At 31.4% G+C, this 17715-nt stretch overlaps 1 protein-coding gene across 5 annotated transcripts in view; it reads left to right on the forward strand.

Annotated features, from left to right (window-relative positions):
* The window catches only part of LOC136974191 (CUE domain-containing protein 1), an 88058-nt gene extending 71473 nt beyond the window's left edge, over positions 1-16585 (forward strand). For 2 of the 5 annotated variants that reach the window (XM_067268996.1, XM_067269000.1), the window contains exons 5-8: positions 10175-10327; positions 11926-11995; positions 16205-16325; positions 16433-16585. In XM_067268996.1, the coding sequence (XP_067125097.1) occupies positions 10175-10327; positions 11926-11995; positions 16205-16325; positions 16433-16471 (383 nt within the window). In that variant the 3' untranslated portion in view covers positions 16472-16585. Of the gene's footprint in view, positions 1-10174; positions 10328-11925; positions 11996-12856; positions 14107-16204; positions 16326-16432 lie in introns of those variants that run through there. The other 3 variants (XM_067268997.1, XM_067268998.1, XM_067268999.1) reach the window with 3 other exon arrangements.
* Positions 16586-17715: the final 1130 nt, after the last annotated feature.

The raw sequence follows: 17715 nt of genomic DNA on the forward strand, positions 1-17715 counted from the left end.
GGAACTCGCATATCAAACGAACATTAAGGTGGACATGCGCATTTGTGCGCCGATGTTGCTATTTATAGATCGTTGTTTATGAGGGCCTGCCACGCTATAGAAAGATTAATCTCATCCTTCCGATTTATACATGTGGTCCGATGGTTAGCCTTACAGATGGATGTAGCTTCCCGCCATTTTAGTTGGTCCAGGTGGGGCGTAGTGTCGATGATGTCAGCTTTGTCGAACTCCGGTTCTATATCCGGATCAGATGCAAAGGTGGTTAGGGCCGTGGTGTACCGCCCGTGCCGAAGGTCCGCCTGATGTTCTTGCACTCTGGTATTTAAAGATCGCTTGGTTGAGCCGATATATACAAGGCTCTCGTTACATCTGTTATCTTTCAGCGGGATAGAGTACACGCCAGGAAGCCTGCCACGGACTGGACTGCCTTTTTCATTTCTGAGGATGTCGTAGATTGTCGGGCCTCTTCTATAGGCTATTTGTAGTTGTTGTTTTCCAGCGATCTCAGCATATATCGCTTTAACATATGGGTTAAAGGTGACTGGGAGGCGTGTACGTTCATCCTGGTCAGTGTTGGTCCTCGTACGCGTAGTGGGTGCGTATTGTGAGCGTTGAAGTCGCTCAATTAGACGGTGTGTCAGACCATGGTAACCGTGCTTGGCTGCTATCCTCTTGATATAATTCAATTCGGTGTTGAGGGCTTGCGTGGTGGACGAGTGGGAAAAGGCCCTTTTAATCAAAGTATTAAATGCTGCAGCCTTGTAGGTGAATGGGTCAGATGAACCTACCGGTATGTATATAGGGTCGGCATAAGGTTTACGGTATACCGACGTGACGATGGTGGATCCTTCTACTTTAATGTTTATATCCAAAAAATGGACCTCAGTATTGCTAGATTGTTCCATTTCCAGCGTTAGGCCGTAGGGATTATCATTAACGGTTTGTACGAAGTTAGAGATGTCAGGTATTGTTATCCACATGATGAGGATGTCGTCCACATACCTCCTATAGAGTAAGATGTTCGGGAGGAACAGCGGAAGTATTTTTTGTTCCAGTTGCCTAACGACCATTTCGCATAGGTCCCCAGATACTGGGCTACCCATGGGGACTCCTCTTTGTTGTTTGTAGACCTCTCCGTCGAACGCAAAGATAGAATTATAACAGATCAGATGGGCTAAGTCAATGACTTGGTGGTGTAATGCTTGATCTTGAGTCAAATTAAGCAAAATGTCCCTAAGGGAGCAAAAAGCTGGAGGAAGCTCCACCGACGGGTACATAGATTTAAAGTCTAGCACGGTAATATACTGCGGCGTCGAAGGCACAACCCGAAGGAGGTGGATGAGCTCAACTGGGTTATCGATGGTGTATGGGTAGTCCTTGAGGTGGGGAGAAAGTAGGTTATGAATGGCTTTCTCCAATTTTCTTGTGGGAGCTCTGATTTTATCGACTATTGGACGTAATTGTTGGCCCATTTTGTGTGTTTTGGCAAATGCAAAAAGTCTTGGTGTGTCCGGGGAATCGACCACTACGTTGCCCAATGCAAGGCGTTTTGCCAATTTGGAGTTTGCAAATCTCTTAACTTTATTTTGTATCTTGTCCACCACGTTCTCATTCTCCTTTTTGCATTGGGTGATATTGATGTATTCCCTTAAGCCTTGACGGTAGGTGCTGCGTCTCATGAGGACTAGCGTTTTAGATTTATCTGCCCTGGTGAGAATGATCCCGTTACGTTGCATCCACTCGCTCGTGCGTCTAAGTTTATTTCTCAGCTCGGTGACCTCAGGTTGTTCTTTAGTTTTCTTCATTCTTAGTGTGGCTAACCATCTGTAGTACTCTTTTTGCGTATTCGGTAGGCTTTTTACTAGGAGTTCCAAATCTGGAATGAGGTCCTTATATCCGCTTATAGGAGGCGGAGGTGCAAAGGTCGGACCATGCTTCAATACATCTATGACGAACTTAGGAGGTTTAACATTGTCCCATACAACGAACGGGAACATAGGGTGTTGTCGTCTTTCTGGTACTTGGAATCTTAGTATCCAGTTCAGTTTCTTATGGTAGCGTCTTTTTAGGTTGGCACTTAGACGCTCTTGGATGGGAATTAGCCTAGTATTCTCCCTTGCCAATACGTCAGGGCCCATAATGAATAGCGAGTTTTCGGTCTCGATTAGCTCTTTGAGTCTTGAGAAAATCTGTTTTCTGGTAGTTCGAATAGCCCTGTTGAGGCATAGTAGCCTTACTTTCTTAAGTAGAGGTTCACTACCAGGCGGGAGATGTATGCGAAAGAATGACATTGGATATAGTCCGTTCTTTTTGCATTCCGTTAGGAATGCAAAAAGGCGGGAAGCTATATCCATCTGTAAGGCATTATTATCCATCTGTAAGGCATCATTAACCAACTAAAATGGCGGGAAGCTATATCCATCTGTAAGGCTAACCATCGGACCACATGTATAAATCGGAAGGATGAGATTAATCTTTCTATAGCGTGGCAGGCCCTCATAAACAACGATCTATAAATAGCAACATCGGCGCACGAATGCGCATGTCCACCTTAATGTTCGTTTGATATGCGAGTTCCGTAATTTTTGTTTAAACATCTGCATTCTATTTTTAGATTCTGTTTTTATTTAAATGTCTACGTTCTTTTTTCGTCTTTTTTTCGAAGTATTTCGTCGGAACCTTTTTTCTCTACCTGAAGAAGAGCTGTTTGGAAAGCTCGAAAACGTTTGTGGAAAGAAGATTTTTTCACGCAAATTACACCGGTAACAGGTTCGGTATTTAGTCTTTTCCATTGCACAGTATGTTAAAAATGGATGGGCACCTCCCGTCGGCAATACTGATTTGACGTCTCTTGGCAATTGTGTTGTACAATGATTTTAAATGGGGGTTAAAAGTGATGGGGATCCTCTCTTTATCCTCTTCCTGTTTATCTCTTGGTATTCGGTATTTCCTTGAAACTGGTGGATGCTTCTTGTGTACTTCTGCAGCACTCACATAATTTTTGTACAAGGTGGATGTAACCATGTGCTCTGACTATCTCTTCTATAGGTTTTAATTTCTGTGCTAGTGCTTGTGGAGTGGAAGAATGCATAATGTTGAACAGACTAGGCTCTTCTAACCAAGGCCCTGAATGCTGCTATCTTGTATGGAAAAGGATCACATGATCTAATCAGAATATAAATGGAGATAGCACATGGTTTATGATAAACAGATGTGGATATGTCCGACCCTTTAATTGTGATGTCTATGTCCAAGAAATGGATGTTGGTGGGGCTGCGTTGTTCCACCTCAAGGGATAGCCCATACGGATTGTTGTTCATTGTGTCAACAAACTGCATTAGATTCAGTGTTGTTCTCCAGAAAATAGTGATGTCATCTATGTATCTTTTGTACAGGAGAATGTTTAACTGCATTATTTACATTCCGGTGTTATGTGGTTAAACATTCTGTAGCAATGCTTGCTGAAGTTTATCATAAAGTAGTAATAGGCCTAACTAAGGCCAGATCAAGGCTGGACTTTCTAATGATTATCAAGAGAAGGGGGGTGTTTCCCATGTAAATATTTCGTATTCGCCTGCTACCAGGAAATGAACCTCTCCGTAACAAAGTGAGATGGATGTGCATGAACAGAGCTATCAGAGGAACAAGGAAATTGGTCTATTTTAATTGGTGAAGCTTATAGACTTCAAGAATTCTTTGTTCCAATGAGACCCAAGGATGTTAACAATGCCAAACTTATCAACATACAAGACAGACTGAGATGTAAAATGGTTCTTTCTGTCAGGAGATTACAAGAACATAAATCTGACATACAGCATAGTAGGAGTAGGACTGCTCTCTCCACTTACGCGACAGACCCGGATATTACGGCAGATTTCTCCGGAGCCAGAATTATCCTTACGACCCCGCACCTGGAAAACCTCAAATGGTTAGAGGCCATCAAAATCTTTAAAGCCTGTAGCAGAATCACGTGCATTAATTTTAAGGAAGCGATGTGTTGGTCAATGGCAAGGCAGACTATACTTGACCAAAACATTTAATTTTCAAGATGTAACATCTCAGTCATTACAAGAAACTACAGTGGATTATGCGATTTCAACTGCCCAAGAGATGCAGACATCATGATTGTCCATTTTTGGTGTGGGATGACTTACAAATACCAGAGTTTGTCAGCCAAGTCCTGAGATTTGGACTAGTGTTTGCTCCTCCACCTTTTCTAAATGATGCTGTGAAATCTTACATCCTGGATTTGGAGATCCTGTTTAAGGGCCTTACTCATAGGCAAAAGGAATATTATAGATGGATGGCATCAATCAAAGTTAAAAAGACTAAGGAATTGGCAGAAGTTCGGGAACTTAGAGAAAAGGTAAGTTGCACGAGTAGATGGATTCGACAGAACAGAGTTATATTGGTCAGAGCAAACAAGGCGAAAGTTTTAGTTCTTATGAAACACAAGACATACGAGAGGCACCTACAAGAATACCTCAACACGACCCAATGTACAGAGGTGGTAGAAAGATGGACATATAAGTTGCATTCTAGGGTTAAACGTTTTGCCAACATGAAGCTGGCGAGAGACATTATCGTGGATGCAACTGATGTCCCTAAATTATTTGCCTTCACCCAGTCACACAAGCAAGGACAGCAATTACATCTGGTTGTTGACAAGGCTAGAGCTCCTACTTGTAAGTTAGAAAGAGCCATACATAACCTGCTTACTCTTCACCTGGATGGATATCAATTTGCCATCTCCAGCCCAGTCAAACTATTAGAGCAGCTCAAAGGGATCACTTCTCCCATGCATGTTACAGTGTTGGACTTCCAATCCATGTATTCATCCATAGAGCTGCCTCCTTGTTTTTGTGCTCTTAGGAACTTCCTGTTTGCAAGAGTGGAAGATATAACTATGCATCAACACATACTCGAATTGGCCCAGCTTTATATTTCAATTTAATGGGATTGTGTATACACAGAGTAGAGGAGTCCCCATCACTGTCCGGTTTTTGGGAACCTCTGCGAATTAGTCATCAGACAATTGGAGAGCAGGACCCTCTTCACTACCTCCACAACATTCTCCTGTACAAAAGATACATAGATGATATCATTATTTTTTGGAGGACAACACCGAATCTAACGCAGTTTGTCGACGCAATGAACAACAATCTGTATGGTCTATTCCTTGAGGTGGAACAACACAGCCCCACCAACATCCATTTCTTGGACATAGACATCACAATTAAAGGGTCGGACATATCCACATCTGTTTATCGTAAACCATGTGCTATCTCGACTTATATTCTGATTGGATCATGTGATCCTTTTCCATACAAGATAGCAGCATTCAGGGCCTTGGTTAGAAGAGCCTAGTCTGTTCAACATTATGCATTCTTCCACTCCACAAGCACTAGCACAGAAATTAAAACCTATAGAAGAGATAGTCAGAGCACATGGTTACATCCACCTTGTACAAAAATTATGTGAGTGCTGCAGAAGTACACAAGAAGCATCCACCAGTTTCAAGGAAATACCGAATACCAAGAGATAAACAGGAAGAGGATAAGGAGAGGATCCCCATCACTTTTAACCCCCATTTAAAATCATTGTACAACACAATTGCCAAGAGACGTCAGGTCAGTATCGCCCACGGGAGGTGCCCATCCATTTTTAACATACTGAGCAATGGAAAAGACCCTCCTAACCCCGACAAACTACCAGGCATTTATAACGTCCCTGTCAGAGACAACAGGCGTTATAGGGAAATGGTTTATGTTGGCTTTACTTAACATTCAATGGGGGTGAGATTACGAGAACATAAATCTGACATACAGCATAGCAGGAGTAGGACTGCTCTCTCCACTTAAGCTTAGTTCACACTGAGTGAATAGCGAAAGCGAATACGAAAAGTGATTTTTATTCGCTTAACAAAACTGACCCTACAACCAAAAGCGGATTGCGAATTTTAAGCAGCCAATCATTTGCAAGCAAGCAAAAACGTCATCTCGAAAAACAAAATGGCTGCTTCTGATATCTTGTTGTTAACAATGTTTGTTTATTTGTTGAGTAAAAAACATACTTCAAAAAGAAAACGATGCTGGGTGAGAAGTATATTAAAAAATTGCAGATTACATCGTTACCATGCTAATTTGGTGCAAGAGATGAGAGTTAATGACAAAGAGAATTTTTTTAGGTAGGACTATTTATACTAATTTTTATTCTCTTTAGTAAGAAAATATATGAATAACAAAAAATGGTATAAGTTTATAAACGTCTACCAAGTTGTTCTATATTTACTTTACATCAAGAATAAGCTTGTATCACCATCCTGAAAACAACAAGAAACACGTGACAACTAGAGGGAATCTGATTTGGTGGCAAAATTTATTCTTTAGCGAAAAAGTTCGACAGTTCCAAACTTCGAAGCGATTTGCAAAATGGTAAAATTTACCGGAAACGACGTCATGTCTGACGTGTTATTCGCTCTGTTTTTTGCTTTCGCCAGCGAATCGCGCTCAGTGTGAACTAAGCTTTACGCGACAGACCTGGATATTACGGCAGATTTCTCTGAAGCCAGAATTATCCTTACCACCCCGCACCTGGAACACTTCAAGTGGTTAGAGGCCATCAAAATCTTTAAAGCCTGTAACAGAACCACGTGCATTAATTTTAAGGAGGCGATGTGTTGGTCGATGGCAAGGCAGGCTATACTTGACCAAAACATTTAATTTTCAATCGTATCTTGAACCGAACGCATGCGCAGTAGTTCTCTGTGTTCCAGCTCAACTTAATGTACAACCTTTTGTAATCATCTTACAGAGAACGCATGCACCTACTGTATTTGAAATCTGTACCATTCAATTTATTTTCTAATGTCAATGGCCAGCCTAGTTGAAATAAGAATTGACCTGAAGAAGTGCCCAGAAGGAGTAATTGATTCATGAGTCGTAAGCTTCAAATTAAAAATCTTAAACAAAAACACAACAGGCACTCTGGTAAAGAAATATCCAGTTACAATAGAATCTAGTATGAAAAAAAGTGAAAATTAAAACATTAGATGAATTGAAAAATAGAATATAGATGCAGTTCTCTTTAAGTCTAATAAAATATTTAGTAATGGGAAAAAAAAAAATTATCATCAGAATAGCATATTCATGATGGTCATATTCTTCATTATGTAATAAAGCAATAAAATCCATTAAGTAAGCAGAATTTCTTTCACTCAGTGGATAAGAAATTGGCTATGTACTGTACATGTATACATTTAACTGTTTAGATCTGTTTTTGTTTTAATTTTGATTTTATCTATTTATATAAAATTACATGTCCTGACTGACTGACTGATTCATTATTGCCCAGAACAATCCACTGAACCTAGAGGTGAAATTTTGACAGTGCATTCCTATAATGACATAGATAACTGCTAAGAAATTAATTTTGAAAATTCCACCCCTTAAGGGGGTGAAAAGGGGGTAAAAAAGTATATATCGGAAAAATATTTTTGGTCGAATTTTGTAGCTTGTTGCGCAGATGGAATAAATTTATTATCTTTTAAAAGATTTTGTCTATAATTTCGTTATCTTAATAAATATTTTTTGATTTGTTTAAAATTATAGTTCTTAATTGATGTTATATTAAAGTTCAGAATTTTCTGGTTTAGTCTGCATTTATTTTTTATAAGTTTTGTATTTATTGAGTATTTAGGTGTATTAAATTGATAGTATTTCAGACATTGTTATAAATTAAAAAATTACTATGGTTGTTGAAATACTGAATATAAATGGTGTTATGATGCCCCACACCACTGTTCCAATTATACACAACAGAGCTTGTCTTTTTAGAGCAGTATCCTTTGTTTTGTATGACACTAAAGTTATGGCCAAAAAAGTACATTCAGAAATAGTGGCTTACGTGATCACTGGGATGATTTTTTCATTCTGTCACATGATAGTGATGGAAATAATTACATCAGTTCTGTTGAATACTTCAACGCTATGTCACAATTTCATACTTATGGAGGTTTACGTGAGTTAGTAGCAACCAGACAAATATTTCTGTTAACTTTCAAAGTTAATTTGCAAAATCTGCACAGGCGAAGCCACGGGCAACAGCTAGTCTATCATATATCTGAGGCAATTTTATGTCATAACACTTATTTTTATACAATTATAAGAATTTAACATCAATGATATTTATTTTAAAAATGATTAATAAACTTAATGTGACATTCCTTCAGATCTATAAACACAAATGTAATTTTTAAACTATATTTTATAAATCTGAATAATAATAATTTCAGAGAAATATTGGAAATAAACTAAAAATATTAAAGAAAGAGGAAATATATTCCATTTCAACATTTTTATATGCAAATACAAGCAAAGTTTTTCTTACTTATCAAATATTGCAAATCAAATGAACTTTTCTGGCTTATAGTAATATTAAACATTTAAAATTTCAAAATAATAAAGAAATTTAAATAATCAAATTGTGCCTTTAAAATTAATTAACGAAAATTAAAGACTTTACAATAAAGAGTTTTCTTTTGTCCTTTCTAACATCTCAGAAAAATAAGTCTTACAGCAGAGTCAATCTTTTATTAGAGGCTGCTCATCTGCCTCACTATGCAAAATGTTAAAAAAACTGGCTTCAGGTGATGGCACAATTGAAGACTATACAATAAGAAGACTCTTTATTGTATAGTCTTTCATTTTTAATTTTACAATTACTGTTCTGGCAAATGAAATGTATCTGTAAGCTTTGTCCACAGTAAGCTTTGTCCACAAGATTAGTAGCAACATAAACTGCTACTAATCTTGAATGAATTTTTTTAGGAGATAAGTTTATAAGTTAAAAACTCTAAGTGATCATTGTTTGCATTAAAATGTAACTAATGAAACAAAGAATCATTTGTTGTTTAACTGTTTACTGGTCAATAACTCCTGTTTACTGAGTGAAACACTTGCAAGTATGCATTACTCATTGAACACCCTATGTGTAATGCCCCCCATCATTTAAAATTTATGCTGTCTCTATTGAAAGTTGTGTTTTATTTACATTAGAAGGAATCGAATAAAAATCTAAACTTAATGTTATTTGGACTTTAAGTGTACTTTATTATTTTAAGAGAACTTTTACTGAAATATGTTGTTCTATACAAATACTAAAGTATATTTTAATATAATTAAAGAAAAATATATATTTCTCTTACAGACAATACATATAAAATGTGTCTTTTATCTAGACGTCCTTTCTCACGCAGTTGAGGAATAAGACAATTCCACGGCAACCAGACAAATATTCGACCTTTTATTTGAGGCTTCTCGTCCACCTCACAATGTAAAATAGTTCAATAATTCTTTCTGGCGGTGGCAGCACAATTAAAAAATAATTTTTAATTATTAAAATAAGCCAGGACGATTAAATACAATTAAAGAAAAAAATATATTTCTTTTACAGGCAATACATATAAAATGTGTCTTTTATCTAGAGAGAAATGCCAGAGGGAATTATTGGGCTATTTTACATTGTGAGGCGGACAAAAAGCCTCAAATAAAAGGTCGACTCCGCCGTGGAATTGTCTTATCCCTCAACTGCGTGAGAAAGGATGTCTAGATCAGCGGTTCCCAACCTTTTTTGGACCAGGGACCACTTTGATTTCATTGTTGCTAGCAGGGACCACAAGGTTTAAGAAAAATAAACTGTGTTAATCTAAAAATAAACTTTAATCAAAACTTAACATACGTAATCGTTAAACTCAAGAGTAACATGCTTTAACAGTACTATTATAATAGAAAACATATCATTTTTAGTAAAAATTAAATTCAATTTGTATCAATGTGGGAATAATAACTGAAAATTAATAAAAGTTTTAAATCTTTCGCGGGCCATATTTTAGCTCTTGCGGACCACTGGTGGGGAACCACTGGTCTAGATAAAAGACACATTTTATATGTATTGTCTGTAAGAGAAATATATTTTTTTCTTTAATTGTATTTAATCGTCCTGGCTTATTTTTTTTTTTTTTTAAATTATATTTTAATATATTTACAATGATGTGTTCTAACAGATAATCAACTCTAATATGATGTAGCAATCAAAATACCTTTTTATCATTTAAAATCACTTTAAAATATTACTTTCTTTAAATAAGAAATGTATATAAAATTTATTTCATTAGCTGCTCTTTCTGATGCATCTTCTCAAGAAGAGGAGGAAGGTTCAAATATTCAGCCACTTAAAGAGATTGAATCATTTCCTTATACTAAATCACTTCCACCTAGTGAAGATTCAGATGCTGCATTTAGAGAAAAATTGAAAAACATGGGAAAATGTAAGTATATATGATATTCATTTATACAGGGTGGGCCAACGAAAACGAAACGGCAGAGTGTTCGTGTTCGTCCAAGCAAATCGCTCGGACAGGTCGATTTTATTCTCGAGGGGACATCTTTTGCAATAAACTTTTTGCGATTCTGATTACAACAGACAACAAAAATTTTAAAAACTTATTTATTTTGTATTAACTAAACAAACATTTATTTCGAAAAAAAAATGTTTGTTTAGTTAATATTCAGATTCGCAAAAACTTTATTGCATAAGATGTCCCCTCGAGAATAAAATCGACCTGTCCGAGCGATTTGCTTGGACGAACACGAACACTCTGCCGTTTCGTTTTCGTTGGCCCACCCAGTATATATAGATTATAGCATTGTGCATAGTAAATGAGAAAGCACTTTCCTTACTTTCTTCCAGTATAAATATTTATTATAACATGTTTTTAGCCTCATTTAACAGTCTGCTTCAGGTTTTAAACTATATCTTCACTTAGAAGTCTTTAAATAGTAAAATTATGAAGTGTATTGTTTTAATTTACATAAAAATTTATAACTAGATTTAATTTTTTTACATAAAATGTTGCCTAATAATTTTTTTTACAATGTAATATTTTAGATGTATATTAATTTATAATGTATTAAGTATAGTTTAAGTGAGAATTATTTTGTACAGCTGTGTTATTTATAAAAGATACTGTATTCTGATTTTCAAGTATCAAATTTCAACTAAAATTAGAATATTTTTCAAGTAGTGAATGAATGAAGCATATTCAGAAATCAGCAGTTATCATCAAAATATCACAATTTGCATTTCTTAATGATACACTTAATCTTAGCAATTAAATCTGTTAAATATCTGTGATACATTATGAATTATTTCAAGTACTGAAATAAATAAAACACATGTAAAATAGCTATTTTGTGACACTTGTATAACTGCTTCATTAGAAATTATATTCATGTTCTACTACAACTAAACTTTGCTAATGCAGCAGGTTAGGTTCCAGACCACTGCCACAAAATGAATAGTGCCTTAAACTAAAATATGATTTTTTTCTCTTCTGTTGTTAAATTATCAACAATATTATTTTACTTTACAATTTAGTAAAAAATATTTAATTTCAGGACAGATTTATTCATAACAACAACTAAAGAGTACAGAATTGTTGTTTCAATAGGAAATGACTTATACTAATTATATCATCATCATATATCCTTGTTTATTTGTGTCAAATGAATTGATTCAATTAGATAATTTTTTAAGTATATTAGTATAAGTAGTTTAAGTATAAGTATAAAGTATGTTATGTTTTATACAGGAAATAGTAACATATATTTAATTTTATACATTGTTTGCTTGAAAATAAATAAATAAAATTTTATGTAAAGATTTTCATTTTATAGTCATCATCATATAACTTAGATTATAATGAAATATAATGAAATCTATTTATTTATTTATTTACTATAATAATTAATTAATTTAAATTTTATAGTATAGTATAGTACATTCATAATTGTTGTATACAATACCATTGCAAATTATCACAAATTAATTATTTAACTTACTTTCGTAATTTTTCTTTTGTTCTAGTATCTCGGAAAAAGTTTGCTCAGTTGGCCAGATTATTTTCTCGCCGAAAAAGACGTACTTTCAGGCCTATGTATCCTTTCAAATTAAATAAGGTTTAGCATTTATATTTTAGTTAAGTTCTTTTATAGTTATGAAATTTTTTAATATAAAATATTGTATTTACTTAAATATGCATTTTTTACATAAAATATATTTTTTTTCTTTGCAAGGTGAATGATAAAAAAAATAATTTTCCATTTTTATTATAAAATTTACAAAATACAAATATACTAAGAAAATAGTAATCATGCTAGTGAAAAAATTATCATTACTGTCACACACTTAATGCGGTGACTAATTTCAGAGATGACATGTTTTTTTAAAATGTGAACCCATAATCTTGAAAGCAAGATGTCCTTGCTTAGGGATAATTTCTTTTTTATTATATCAGTCTTTTATGATACTTTTATTGCAAAATGTATATCACATTGTTTTTTTATACAATATAGTGATTTGTATAAATTAGACTTAAATTGATAAGTGAATAATTTTTTAGTTTTTCATTTCTACTGACTTTATCAGATTATTACTGTCCATAATTCAAGAAAGACAATATAGAAAAAAGGGGGGAAGCTTTCTATTATGCAATCAAATTGATTATGTATTAAAAAACAAAGGAAATGTTAAATATGAATAACACAAACATCTAACTTTAAAATCAGATTTTTTTTTTAACATTCACCTATATTTTAATGAATATATAGTAAATTAAAATGTTTATTATGTAGTGAATCAGCTGAACTTAATATTGATTAATAATTAAACTGTGGATTTTATAACTAACAGTTTTAAAAATTTGCATCTGGATTATTAGCAAATTTAAAAATAAATCCATAATATAAAATTCAAAAATGTAATTTAACTTAATTCTATTTTCTGTAACATCTTTCAGCTGTTGGAGAAAACAGAATTTATAGAATCTCAAAATAATTCTTATTATTGTAAAATCTCATGTGAAATTTAAAGGTGAAATATGTTAAACTTGTACAATATCAGTTGTCCTGACATGTTTTCTGTATCGCCTTCTTTCATATATTATGAAATACAATAAACATATCCATGGATAAGAAGTTAAAAAATACTCATTAATCAAGGTTATGTAAACTTTGATTAAAAATTTCATAAACTTTGTATAACTGTAAAAGTAAAATCAAATTCTTAAACTAATTCCATATCTTTGAAAGAAATGTTGCTATTCAAGAATGATAAGAGTTTCAATTAAGAATAACAGTACAGGTAGTCCCCAACTTAAATAGAGTTTCATTTCAATATTCTAGTCATAAATTAAACAAAAAAGGAAGGTTTCCAAGACCATGCATAAGTCTATATAATACTGCTTACCATGTGTATTGTATGCTGTAATTAGAAGATGAGTCATTTGTACACTTACTGGCTATTTTACTTTAGTTATTTATATAAAGATGATATTTTAATTAATTAATTATGGTATTTTATTAACATTCACTTACACACAAGTAATCAACTATAGTCAAAGGATTCAAAAATCCTAGTGAGAGATATTGCAGTTTTAATATGGACTGATTGTGATTCTATTTTTATTTATTTAATTTATTATTGATTCACTTTAACTTTATTACAAGAGTGAAATTACATGATGATAGTTTTATTTTTGCTTTTAACGTTCTAATGATATAAATCTGAGTGATAGTTAAACATGATAAACTTATCAGTTAATGTTATATACAGCAGATTGCGTTTATTACTCATAATAGTATTACATTTAGCATTTAATTGTTGTATTATGACATTAGCAACTGTAACCAATTGTCCAGACATAAAAACAATGTTTTTAAATACATTTTGACAGTTATAAGTTGGGGACTGACTGTAATTATTCAATATGAAACTTCTTTTAAAATAACCATTTTTATTTTTAAAAAAGTTTTAGCAGAAAATTTTTGATTACAGGGTTGTCATATTGTTTTTAACATTTTATCTACTCATACTATGAGTCTTTACTCAATTTATGTCTAATTACTGAGAGTTATTTAGTATGATAAATAATACTTCCTGCACTTCTTTTACAGCAATTCATTGATTTATTTTTGTCATTATGAAAAAAGGAATTGTCATTGGATTACTAGAATTGTTAAATAATATATTGGTAGTAGTAATAATAATAATTATACCAAAAATTGAAATTATTGAGAAAAACATGAAATTGATCTCACAATATGATTTGTCTTGGTGTTGTAGATGTGTGTTTATATATATATAATATATGTATATTGTATTGTATTATTTCTTTAGCTAATGTTGATTCATCTTCTCAATGGCAAATAGTTTAAATAAAAATGTCTTCAAAATTTTTGATTTAATAGTTTCAAAATTCAGAGATTACTTTCACAAAAATGTACACAAAAACCATTTCTGTGTACATTTAAACCATTTTAAAACATTTTTAGTAAAATTCTGATCTCAGTCAAAAGTTTTTACTTTATTGTTGGTAAAAATAAAATCAGTTTTTTCCACAAACTCAATAATTATTTATAGATCTATTAATGATTAGAATACTAGGTTAGGATACATACAACTTTCAAAGGAAAATGAAATAATTATTTGCAAACAAATCAGTTTGAATAAATATGTAATGAAAGATAATCAGTCATAATCCAGTTTTGTCTTTGAAACTTGAATTTTTGTTTTATCAATTTGTGTGGTTTGCATAGTTTAATAATCATATAATAATATATTGTACTGTTTCATTTTTTTAATTTAATGCTTATCTTCATCAAGGGATTGGTTTCTTCAAACAACTGGATTATATCTTGAAATAATTTATATACCAGTCAAACTTGAAACATTAATGCAGATCACTGTTTCCAATTTCTTTTGCTTCTCAACTTCTTTCTAGACTTAGATTTAATTCCCTGACTCTTTTCTATATCGATACAAAAATAAGAACAAATTGCAAACAAGAAAAAAATTAAAAATCAAATAGAAATTAATAATACAGTAGAGTCCTGATTAATTGAGACCCATTTAACTAAAGTTTTGCATTAACTGAGTTGAATTGTGGAAGAGTACTTTGTTAACAAAAACATAACTTAGTGCAGTACTGTTAATATGATGATTCAGGAGATGCATGACACTTGATTCTAGAAGTTTTAAAAAGAATTTGCTGTAATAAATATAATTGTGAATAAAATTTAAATATTATATTGTTAATTTACAAGTTATTATATACAATAAGTACTGTAGGTCTAACCTAAAAATATACTATATTATACAGCATACATTAATGAATCCAAATTCACTTTATTTAACATTCCACGATATCCAAATTTTTGATTGTCCACAATACAGTTGGTCTAGATTACCTTACATAATTGGTACTTTGCAATAATTTTTTTTACTAAAATTTAAAGATATACAATTATTATGTATTTACATTTTTAAACATAATAAAAGCAAATTTATTTATTGACTCTCGAATGACCCTAGTAATTTGTCAATTCCAAAATAAATCAGTCAATCCCTCAGCTTGTTATTATTCAGTTTGGGGAACCTCTGATCTAGATGATCTTAAAAGAGTTTTTAGAACATCATATGTGATTGATTTTTCTTAATATTTTTTTTTTTTTTTTTTTTGTATGATTCAATTTATTCCTTCTAAATCCATTCTTTATAAATTGTCAATTTATTTTTTTTATTCTCTTCCTTTTAAATTTAATAATTAAATAATTTTTCTTTCACAATTATTCTAGTAAGAACCTATTCTTTCTTTAAGTTATAAATATTTTAATTTCTCAACTGTAAATTCTAAAGTATAAACAGACAGATTTATAAAAATTTATATAACTTGATGATATTACAACACAATTTGCAAATAACCAAATTTTTACTAATTACTTGTAAAATGTATTTTTGATTGTTATGACAGTTATATAGACATAGGTAGATAATTGTGCATGAAGAATAAGCTTCATTTGATAAATGAAACAATCTTAATCCATTGTATTTGTATTTAATTAGAATCAGAAGGTTAAATCCTAAGAAAACCTGTTTTCACTTTATTGTGAATGTTTGTATTGATTAATTAAAACCTTAAATAGATTTACTAAAAGAATATTGTTTGTTATATTTGAGTAGCAGTAGCTAATCTTTATTAAAATTAATTATATAATGATTATGTATTTAGGCAGAATTTTTGTGTTGTATATGATAATCTGTAATTTAAAAATACTTTGTGTGTTTTATTCTCACTTAATTAATGTAGACTTGGAGATGGTACAAATCCATCTAGAGATAATTTATTATTACATGAAGAGGAATATTCTGAATTATCGGAAGAAGAATCAGAAAGTGAAGTAAGCAAGAAAGACACTTGGAATAGTCATGTAAATAATCTATAAGAATAATGTAGTAATTAAAATAAATTTTTATGTCAGAATTAATCTATTGTTTTCTTAATTGGTTTTGTTTTTTCTTTTTTTTTTATGTTCAGGCAGGAGGTGAATGTGAAAGAGTGAAAACCCCAGAATAACTAAATTTTCTTTAACACAAAAGAGTCAAGTTTGTTTATTTCTGTCTCATTCTTTTTCACAGATATTTAATAAAAAGTTCCTTCTGCACTGATTGCAGATAGCATGAAACCATACAGTTTGTGTGTTCAAATTAAATGCAAGTAATAAACAGTAAACTTAGTATAAAATTTTTCTTTTAGTTTTGATTATTACTATTTTATTGTTATTAAAAATGTGTTTTCAGTTTTAGAATGAAAAAAATACATAAAATTTAATAATTTTTAATATAAAAATAAACATTTTAATAAAAGTAAAATCAAAATCTATAATTAATTAACATTGACTTTAAAAATTTGCATACATAATTTATTAATAAAATATTCTATTTTTTTATAAGTATAAATATAATATGTAATAAGTATATAAAAATAGAAAATGAATTCTGTTTTTTTATACTTATTTCATCTGATCAGTTATATCTGTGGAAGCTTTCTATGATAATTCAGTAATGAATTTATTACATTTTTATATTTGATTTTATGTATATGTATATATAGAATATTTCAAATAATTGACCCAATCTTTATCATATTGATAAATAATATGATTTTCAGCCTAAATCTGCTAATTCTGTAATTCATTCAAATAAAAAAATTATCAAATTAAATTAAATGGCTTATATATTTTCTGATTCTAAAAATTATTGAATGCTTTTTTCCCCTTGAGAAATTTGTTTTCTATTGTCTTATTACTTTAAAAACTAAATTAATGTTCAAAACTATTACTTTGAATATTTAATTAGTTTTACAATGATTTGTCAGAATACTTCTAACATAAATTACTTATACAGTGGAATTTACATATTTTAATCATGGATACTATTGTCAGTCATTTAAATTCTATCAGAATTATCATATCCAAAACCTCTAAGTGATGTTTTATAAGCATATTTTATTTTAATCAAAACTTTTGTTATATTTGTCATTATCGTCAGGTGTTTTTTAAACTGCTTTTTCACATTATCAGTCTCAGCTTATGGTTGAAAACCTGTAATAATTATTATTTGTTTTTTTAACCATAATTATTTTCCAGTGGTATAAAACAGTTTCACTTGTTGACACTTGTTATTAATTACTACTTAATTAATAATGATTATAATTAATAAATCATCAAATTAAACATTTTATTAATTGTTTTAACATAATGGATAGATTCACATACAACGATAAAAACATTAAACAAGATAAATAAATAAGACAATAAT

Source organism: Centruroides vittatus, unplaced genomic scaffold (genome assembly GCF_030686945.1).
Source record: "Centruroides vittatus isolate TY-2023 unplaced genomic scaffold, ASM3068694v2 contig_345, whole genome shotgun sequence".
NCBI classification, from domain to species: domain Eukaryota; kingdom Metazoa; phylum Arthropoda; class Arachnida; order Scorpiones; family Buthidae; genus Centruroides; species Centruroides vittatus.